This window comes from Eschrichtius robustus, chromosome 11 (assembly GCF_028021215.1).
Source record: "Eschrichtius robustus isolate mEscRob2 chromosome 11, mEscRob2.pri, whole genome shotgun sequence".
Taxonomy (NCBI): Eukaryota; Metazoa; Chordata; class Mammalia; order Artiodactyla; family Eschrichtiidae; genus Eschrichtius; species Eschrichtius robustus.
The window spans coordinates 50,124,694-50,134,300 of NC_090834.1; the positions used below are offsets into that span (position 1 = coordinate 50,124,694).

The following is a 9,607-nucleotide window of genomic DNA, read 5'->3' on the forward strand; positions in this document are numbered from 1 at the left end:
AACTAAGATTATTCATAAATTAGGTATCTAAAGATCAATTCTGAGCGAGACTGGCTTCACTGGAGGTGGAAGCTAGAATACAGAGTATTGAGAAGTGAGGGCCGAGAGGGTAGACCACTTTTTCAATAAATCCCAGGTTTGTTGTTATTTTTGCCGCTGTTACTACGACGTCACTGGAGATCTTGAGCTCCTCCAGCTCCAGACCTTATTCGAACTCTCGCGATACTAGAGCCTGGTGGAGCGCGAAATGCGGTGGGAGGGGCTGGAACGAGATCGACTGACTTCCGGCCAGGCCGTTGTCTGGGTGGCGCGGTCGAGTCATCGTTGGGCCTCGCCGCTTCCATCTCCCTTCCCTCCCCCCCCCCCCCCGCCCCGGCGCGGGGGGTCGACCAGCCAAGTGGGGCGGGAGGCTACTCGGACCTTCCTCTTCATTTCGTTCTGGCCTGCTGCCCGGCTACCCGCTCTGGGTCCCTGGGACCCGCGAGGCCCGGTCTGAGGGGCCGGGGCCTACGTGGGCCCGCTGTCGGGCCCCATGCGGCATAGCCTGACCAAACTGCTGGCGGCCTCGGGCAGCGACTCCCCAAGCCGCAGCGAGAGCCCGGCGCCGGTCGCGACCTGCTCGCTGCCCCCGGATTTGACCCGGGCGGCAGCGGAGGACGAGGGGACGGCGGCGGCCGGGTCTCCCGGCCGCAAACAGCCGCCCGGCGACGAGGGCGAGTCGGACGCCGGGAGGGGGGGCCGCGGCGTCGTGGCCGCGCGCGCGCCCTCGCCCGAGGAGATGGAGGAGGAGGCTATCGCCAGCGTCCCCGGGGAGGAGACGGAAGATATGGACTTTCTGTCGGGCCTGGAACTGGCGGATCTGCTGGACCCCCGGCAACCAGACTGGCATCTGGAGCCCGGGCTCAACTCGCCCGGGCCTCTCTCCTCGTCCGGCGGAGGCTCGGATAGCGGCGGCCTGTGGAGAGGGGACGACGACGACGAGGCCGCGGCTGCCGAGATGCAGCGCTTTTCTGACCTGCTGCAGAGGCTGTTAAACGGCATCGGAGGCTGCAGCAGCGGCAGTGACAGTGGCGGCGGCGAAAAGAGGCGGAGAAAGTCCCCGGGAGGAGGCGGCGGCAGCAGCGGCAACGACAACAACCAGGCGGCGACAAGGAGTCCCCGGAAGGCGGCGGCGGCTGCTGCCCGTCTCAACCGCCTGAAGAAGAAGGAGTACGTGATGGGGCTGGAGAGTCGAGTACGGGGTCTGGCAGCCGAGAACCAGGAGCTGCGGGCCGAGAATCGGGAGCTGGGCAAGCGCGTACAAGCACTGCAGGAGGAGAGTCGCTACCTACGGGCCGTCTTAGCCAACGAGACCGGACTGGCTCGCTTGCTGAGCCGGCTGAGCGGCGTGGGACTGCGGCTGACCACCTCGCTCTTCAGAGACTCGCCCGCCGGTGACCATGACTACGCTCTGCCCGTGGGAAAGCAGCAGCAGGACCTGCTGGAAGAGGACGACTCAGCCGGAGGAGTGTGTCTTCATGTGGACAAGGATAAGGTGTCGGTGGAGTTCTGCTCGGCGTGCGCCCGGAAGGCGTCGTCTTCTCTTAAAATGTAGGGTCAAGTAATCTGCTCTTTATCCGCGTTTACCCCTTTCAACTCCCTTACACCATGTAAAACACCTTAGTGGGACATCTTCACTGGACACATTTCAGAGGAGGAAAAAAAAGTAATATTGAATCTTTAAGTGTTTAGCTAAAAGCATGAATGTGACACTGTAACCAACTCCTAATGATAACATGTCACTATTAAATCTCTCTGACAGTTTCTTTTTTAGGTGATTTCCTTCCTGCCAGGCTCCGTTGTAGGGGTTACAGAACAGTCGTTCCCGCCTCACAACCTGGTAAGGATCCATCTCTTCACGTAACGCTCATGCTCTGCTGCTTAGTCTACTTTAATGGGCAACATCTCAATTTGTGTGTGTGTGTGTGATATATTTTTTTTTTCTTTTCTTTTTTGGAAGGTGGGAGGGGAATCTAATTTGGGCCCTGTCCACCCTGGAAACAGACTTGTGCTGGTCAATATTGTATTCAAGTTGCTTCTTCTGGTTGAAATAGCTGTTAATGTGTCCCCTTGTTCAGACTTGCGTGTACCTAGCTCTTCTGTCCCCAGTGTGGACATGGCCTTGGATGACATCGGTTCCAACTGTACACTGAAAGCTGCTAATAGAGATACAGTTTGGAGAAAGTGACACAGGTGAAGTTGAATGGAAGTTCCGAGTTGTACAAGGTGCAAATTGGAATTCCAACTTTAGAGCAACTTTTCAGAGGTTGACAATAAGTACTTGGGGCATACACAGATGTGATAGTTATTTTGCGGAGATGACAGAAATCTCTTAAATATTCAAGAATGCCTTTTAGTTTTCATAGATCTAGATATACAATCTATTCAGATTAATAGATTTTTATATCTCACCATTAGAGAAGTTGGAAATTAACATGCATATCAGACTCCTGTGTTAGTTACTTAAAGGAAGAATAAGAATGGTTAATGAAATGTTTCTTTGAGGACCAGCACAGTGATTTACCCTATCACTGAGTATGAATAAATTGTTGAACACCTTTATTTTTGTTGTATTAAAATTTTAGGTTAAATTTATGTATGATTAGATATTGAAGGTTATGAAATGTGAATGAAAACGTGTAAAGTGAGGCTTCACAAAGAATCTTATTCTCCATATTTCAAGGATATTTGTCCTATTTAAAAGTAAGTTTTAAAATTGAGTGACTTAATGACACGATTGACACTTTTTCCAAAGTTGGGACATAGTCTTCCTTTGAAGTACTCTATTATCTATTGTCCAGTTGTATAGATTGAGTCACAGTGTCTTTCAGTGTAAGAGACATTAAGAAATTCTTTGTGAAACATCACTGTTTGATAAAGTATATACGTATTTAGCATCCTTGTTTTTCTTTGTGCTAAAGTGGATACAGCTGTTGGGGCAGAAGAGACGGGACCAGCTGCTGGCCACATTTCCTGCTTTATTTTAAAAGGTAGTATAAGAAATGAGGAAAAAGAGGTAATATCAGGGCTTCTGCTTTTATTTTAAAATGTTCATAATTAAAAAGTATTTTCCAGCAGTCCAAAGATGTAAGTTATCTTACATATAAAATGTTTTATTTTGTTGTTATTTGGTTATGAAAATGGAATCTTGTTCTTGAAGAACTGTAAATGTTTTGTTGCTAGATAATACACTTTTGAGACCTAACTTGGTCTCTGGTTTCCAGTGCATTACAGCATATTTTGTAAAATCATCTACTGCACTTGAGCATGAATGGATAGTAGCCAAACTCACAACCTGGAGTGATGAACCTGCTTATACCTAAGTGCAGGAGCAAGCCCCTCACAATGCAGCTGCATGGATTTTTAGTGCCTACTGAATTATATATATAAATATATATAAAAACCAAAAGTAGTTGGAAAAGTTATTTGAAATGACTAATTTGTGCTATCTTTATGGAATATGTTAAATGTAGCTTTTTGAAATAGAAGCCTTGAATTGAAAGTTAATTAATACTTGAACATTTTGTATATATTTCTTTGTATATAATTTTGTGCAGTACCAATGACAAAAATATGGTGTCATAATAAAACCAGGTTTGTTGATCTTTCAGTCATGGGCTCAAAGAATTTATTCATCTCTAACATGACATTAGAAAATAATGGATGAAAATAGGAAAAATGATTGTTGTTAATGCTGTGGGTCTTAAAAGGTTCTGGAAGCAGTAAGTGCGTTTTTCTAAAAATTATACCATTCCCTTGGAATATTTTCTTCCTAACGTCAATGATTTTCCTGCATTATTTGAAGTTTGGGGCTGGGGAGAAACAGTCAAAGCTTTCTGAATTGGGATGCTTTGACATTCCAAGTACAGATTTTTAGAATGTCATTTTATAAATGGCAGTTTTTGGAAATACTTGATTAAGAACTTTTGAAAATGGAGATTAGTATCGACTATTTTAAAAGCTGCTTTGTTAGGTTGCTTCTGTTTTAACTGTCTTTTCTTAGTTTCCATTTCATTCTCTTTTTTTTCTAATTTTGGTAAATTAGTGATTTTGTCATTTTTTGCATCAACGTCATGGTCTTGTTTTTACATGGTATTGCATGTATTTAGGACCTATCTAACGGGGCTTTAAATAAATATGGTCATATTTATGTGTAAACACGTTTTACTGTAAATGTTTGGGTTTCTGAATTTACAACAACAGATATGTTTATTTCAGTATGTAGTAAACAATATCTTAAAGTGTCCTATTCACTACTTGTTAATTAAAAAAGTTATGATTAATATGAACCTGTTGTCTTACTATTTTTAGAAAATTGTGTTCTGAATGATTAGTAGTTGGATAAAGGAGATTTCTGGACTATAATATGGATTTAGAAATTTTCAGGTTTGGCTCTATTTACTGTAATGGATGAAAGCAATTTAGTGTTTGGGGAATCTTTTTTTTTTTAATTTTTTTTTTTCCTAATTGTGCCTCTGTGGCAAAATGATACAGCAAGTACTAGAGTAAAGATGTAGCTTTTAATGTTTGTCTTCTGATGGTGACAGGAATTTATACATTAATTGAACTAACACATCATATTGACTTAATGTTTCTGCACTTCCTTGACCAAACCTAACTAAAAAGTCCACGTTTGTTAAAATGTAGTCACACCTCTGATATAATCCGACAAAAAGTGTTCGAAATATTTTAAATATTTGTGCATTTGATAATCACTAAATTAATCTCTCTCTCTTCTCTTTAAACAGCTTAGCAGTGTCTGCAAAAACGAATCTTTTCCTACAACCTGTTAACTGACTGGACTGATGGTAACAAAGTAATTGTGGGAGCCATGTCGGTCAAAAATTTGGCATCTGCTGAAAAAAATGAATGCCATTTTCAAGTTCCCAAATTACTTCTATACTGATTTCACTTTCCAGATTTCACTTTCCAGAAATGGAGATATGAAAAGATTCTCTGGAATCCTTGAAAGACTTAATAGAAATACATGAGACAAAGTTAATTTTGGAACAAAATTATACTTTTTTTGTCTTTCATGGGAGTGATACTCAGTTCTTTGCATACCTTTTAAAAATTGTAACCATTGGAGAAGAGAATGATAGTATTTCATCAAGGAATATTAGATTCTTTACATAATCAAGCGCACATTCTGTGGAATTAGATTTAGTGGAGTAGAATTACATAAACAGGCCATCAGTGATCACAGGCATATCATGAGTTTGTATTTATTTCCTGGAACATGAGAACTAATCTGAAGTACAGACAGACGTTGCTGAGTAGAATATAAAAGTTAATGTAAAGTCTTTAAAGAGTAGTCTTTTTAAATAGATGCATTGATTTGTCTGTATATCTTTGAAAAATTGATTATGATTAAATGTGTGGGTAGTTAATTGCGATTCAGGGTAATGCCAAGATGTGTGGATTCTGAGGTTTTTGGCTTCTTGAGCTTTCTCCGAGGACTTATTAAAAATATTTTGAGGTTTCTAATGAATGGTATACTAGTTTCTACTGTTTTATATTAAAATTTCTCTAGTATGTAAGGGCTTTAGTATTCTGGATGATGGGAGTGGCTTTTTTCATGGAATGTGGTTGTTTTACTTAATTGAAACATTTTTCCAGTTCATTACAAGTGTGAAAAAACACTCAAAACTCTGGTTGTTTTATGTCATTTTTGTTGGATTATGTTAATACATTCTTTCACCTGGTCTAGACTGAGTCATTTTATCTTACTGACTCACTTGGGAAGTGTGCAGATGATAGAAGTGGGAGGGGGTAGGAGATAGGCTCTTATTTTCTTTCCAGAACGATTCATCATAATAACTATACAGTTTGGTTATTGTATGGTGATATAAAAAATTTATTAAATCCACTCAGTTTCTTGTAATGTAAGTGTATTCAGTGTCTGTCTCTGATGCCAGGCAGCAAAGAGCATTCCCAGTGGCTTATTCTTATGTGATTGATGGATGCTCCTACAGTATGAACAGTACAGCTGGTTGTATTGTAACCAAAATCAGGTAGGCATCAACACTACTTGGTGACTGTAACTACTACTTTGATAGAATAGAGTGGATAATTCACTGATAATGAGTCATTACCTTTTAAAGTATGTGATTACCTAGTTCAGTATTTTGGAGGTATGCTTTTAAGCTAAACAATCTTATGACTATTTAAGGTTGAATAGGTAGTAAAATATTTTCAAGTGTTTAGTTTTTTTCCCCAGGCTATCAATACAAAGTTTTGAGACCTTCCCAAATGGTTATATTTTTATATTTTACTGTACTGATTTTTGTTGAGAAACCAGGTAGTTACCATTTAAGCCAGGGATCACAAAGGGGAGGTCCTCCATTAGAAACTTGTAAAGTGTTTGTTTGGCCAGCACAGTTTTTTTTACATATTTGAACTTGAATACCTCAATACTCTCTCTGCCAGTCACTCCCTATTGTCTTATAATACCAGACTGAGCTCAGAGCTCTGACCTAGACTGCAAGTGGTCATTTACATGCAGTTTTAAAGTGCAGAAAAATTAAACTGGAGATAATTTAAATTTTATTCAGAAAGTAAATTACTTTATCGTTAGCAACAAATCATGTACTATTAGAGGAAAAATATTTTTTAAAGATAAAGGTTAAAAGAAAGTTGCCCTGTTCATTGCTTTGGTTACTCATAGTGTTTTTATTCCTAGTTTTTTACCTTTCCCCAATTTGTACATTCAGGATTTCTTAGTTAGCCGTTTTTCCCACTTTTTAAAAAGAAACCAGGTCACAGTGGGCTTTAATAATTTTTTGTAGTTTTTTTATGGCCATGCCACATGGCTTGCGGGATCTTACTTCCTGAACCAGGGAGTGAACCTGGGCCCTTTGCAGTGAAAGTGTGGAGTCCTAACCACTGGACTGCCAGGGAATTCCCAATTTTTTGTAGTTTTGTTGACCCAAAATTTGTTGAAATTCATCTTTTGCTCAATTTTCAGTTAATCTAATTTAAAAATCTAGTTTTGAACATTCGTGTAGCTGTTAATATGTACGGATTTGAATTTTATTGGTGGCCCAACTTCCTTTAAAATGTGCCATCAAATTCTGTATGTTTCCTTTTTACCCACTGAGGTCAAATCCCTCTGGCTTCTAATGTACCATAGTCTGGGGTTTACAAATTAACATCTTTTAATTTAAGTATAGTATAACATGAACCTTCTTTTTTAAAGCCAAATAACTACACAGAATAAATTTTGAAAGACAGGTTTAAATAGTTTGTTTACTGTGACAGAATTGAAATAAACTATTTTCCTGACTAAGGCAGTGTTCTTTAGGTCTTAGCTAAAAATGACTGTTTCCTTAAATTGTAATGCAGATCACAGCAGGTTCACACAAATTTGCCCCCTGACCAAAAATTTTGGTAAAGTAGATTTGTAGCAACAGGTTTAAAGTAACATGTTCTTTGGCTTATGTTGCCCATTTCTACTAACTGGGAAGATGATTTAAGAAAAATATGGTAGAGGACAGATGTTAGAAATCGTTTTTGGTTGCAGAAACCATTGTAAATTTTTGTATGTTTATAGATGGTGGTATGCTAGGGAGTAAGTACTGTGGGAGTGTTTAAGGATAAGTAAGGAAACAATTTGCGCTAAATTATCCATTTAGTAATATCAGTGGGTTTTGAATTATCTAAGTTCATTACACCATTGTTTTTAAAGGAGTCTAATTCAGTAATTTGGGTTTCTTATTTTTGAAGTCAGGAATTTTAATTCTTTTTTTTTTTACTGTGATAAGTAGAACTCTACTTTAAATAAAAATGACAGCACACACATAAAATGTATAATTTTGGGTCAGACAACTTTATTGTGGTATTTTAGCTTGTAAAATAAAGTTTTTTGGGTTTTTTTTTGCCTTTTATATATGTTTTTCCTAGTTGTAAAGGTAAAGCATATTCATTTCAGAAAGCTGGGATTATCCAGAAAGGAATCAGAATGAAAAGAAAAATCAGCCTTAATTTTATAACCCAGAGAATATCCACAGTAAAATACAGATTCTTTTGTCTGATAATTGGGATCTTTTTTTTTATTAAACCTAGTTTGATAGGGAATTTTTTTTTATAATCTGTTTCTATTTGGTTTTGACTTGGTGTTTTTTTTTTTTGTTTGACCTCGTCACGTGGCTTGCGTGATCCTAGTTCCCCGACCAGGGATTGAACCTGCGCCCTCAACAGTGAAAGTGTGGAGTCCTAACCACTGGACTGCCAGGGAATTCCCTTGTATTTTATTAATTGAATTTTAAATCTTTGGCTGCACTGCTTTCTTTAAGGGACACTGAAAGCCTGTCCCACTCTCAGAGCTGCCTTTTTTAGGTGACAGGCTAAATCCTTTCATATAATTATCAGTAGCATAAGATTATTTAACAGATATATCACTATATTTGAAAAGAATAGTTAAGATGCTTGTGAACGTGGTCTTGGATGACACAAATATTGTTTGGTATGACTGGCTTGTTTCATAAGAAAGTGTTGGTCTAGCTCTGCATTGTGTAATACTGAGGCTATTATCCACATGTGGCTAAACAATTTAAATTAATTAAAAGATTCAGTTATTCAGGTGCACTAGTCAAATTTTGGGTGCTCAGTAGCCACATATGGCTAGTGCTAACATATTATCAGTCATATATAAAATATTTCCTCATCATCACAAAGTTTTGTTGGCCAGTGCTGATTCAGATGCTGTTACATGAGAAAATGGTTTCAAGAACTGAGATGAAAACTTTTAGGACGGGAAACACAATAGGTCATTTCAAAAATTTAAATGATCTATCTTAGGAACTGAGGAATAGACCTAGGATATTTCAAAAAACAAAATCAGAAACAATAGGAAGAATATGGCTACCTCAGATTTGAGTGCCTGATGACAGGTGCTACGTTAAAGTCAACTTACATATATGATACCAATCTTGAGTGAGGTTACTGATGAGGAAACTGAGGGCCAGAGAGATCAGTTAACTTGCTTAGCATCATCATACAGCCAAAAAAAATGGCTCAGGTCTATGTGCTTCTAAAGAACTATACCACACTAGATGAAAGCTTCAAAGATGATAGAATTTGCCTCAATCTTATAAGAGTATAGCTTTCCAATGATACAAATAAGATGACTTTTGAAGTAGGTAACTATCATTAGGACAGCTCAAGCTGAGCCTGAATAATCATCTCTGAAGAATACTGGGAATTGATCCCCCTGTGAGGAATGTTTTTAAATATGTTCTAAGATTCTATGAAAGAATAATACCTATGGAAACAGTGAATTGAGAAAATGAAGTGTAACGTTTCTGTAGTGTATTGATACTCCCCGCCCTGGCCCCTGCCATTTTCATTCCTGTTTGGATTCTTTATGAGGTTTTCAGTGAAAACTGTTGTGTGGTTTTTTTTCCCTGTGTTACAGACCAAACTGCCTAATGTAAAGGAGTAGAGCAAGCAATGTGGGAGAGACGGTATTGGGAACACTAGAGAAGTAGGCTCTTGTCTAAGTGGGTAGTGTTGAATAATTTAAGTATTCAGCCTTTTGTTGTAGATCCCAGAATTGTACCTCATGTGA

The 9,607-nt window shown here is 39.2% G+C and overlaps 1 protein-coding gene across 2 annotated transcripts; it reads left to right on the plus strand.

Annotated features, from left to right (window-relative positions):
• The first annotated feature begins 293 nt into the window (after positions 1–293).
• Positions 294–5,054, plus strand: CREBZF (CREB/ATF bZIP transcription factor). 2 transcript variants are annotated; one of them, XM_068555727.1, is made up of 4 exons: positions 294–1,590; positions 1,802–1,879; positions 2,961–3,029; positions 4,788–5,054. In XM_068555727.1, the coding sequence occupies exons 1-2, from the start codon at positions 533–535 to the stop codon at positions 1,815–1,817; spliced, it is 1,074 nt and encodes a 357-aa protein (XP_068411828.1). In that variant the 5' UTR covers positions 294–532; the 3' UTR covers positions 1,818–1,879; positions 2,961–3,029; positions 4,788–5,054. The 2 variants fall into 2 exon arrangements, with proteins under 2 accessions (XP_068411828.1, XP_068411829.1); XM_068555728.1 differs by lacking the exon at positions 4,788–5,054 and having other exon boundaries at positions 294–1,879; positions 2,961–4,779.
• The last annotated feature ends 4,553 nt before the right edge of the window (positions 5,055–9,607 follow it).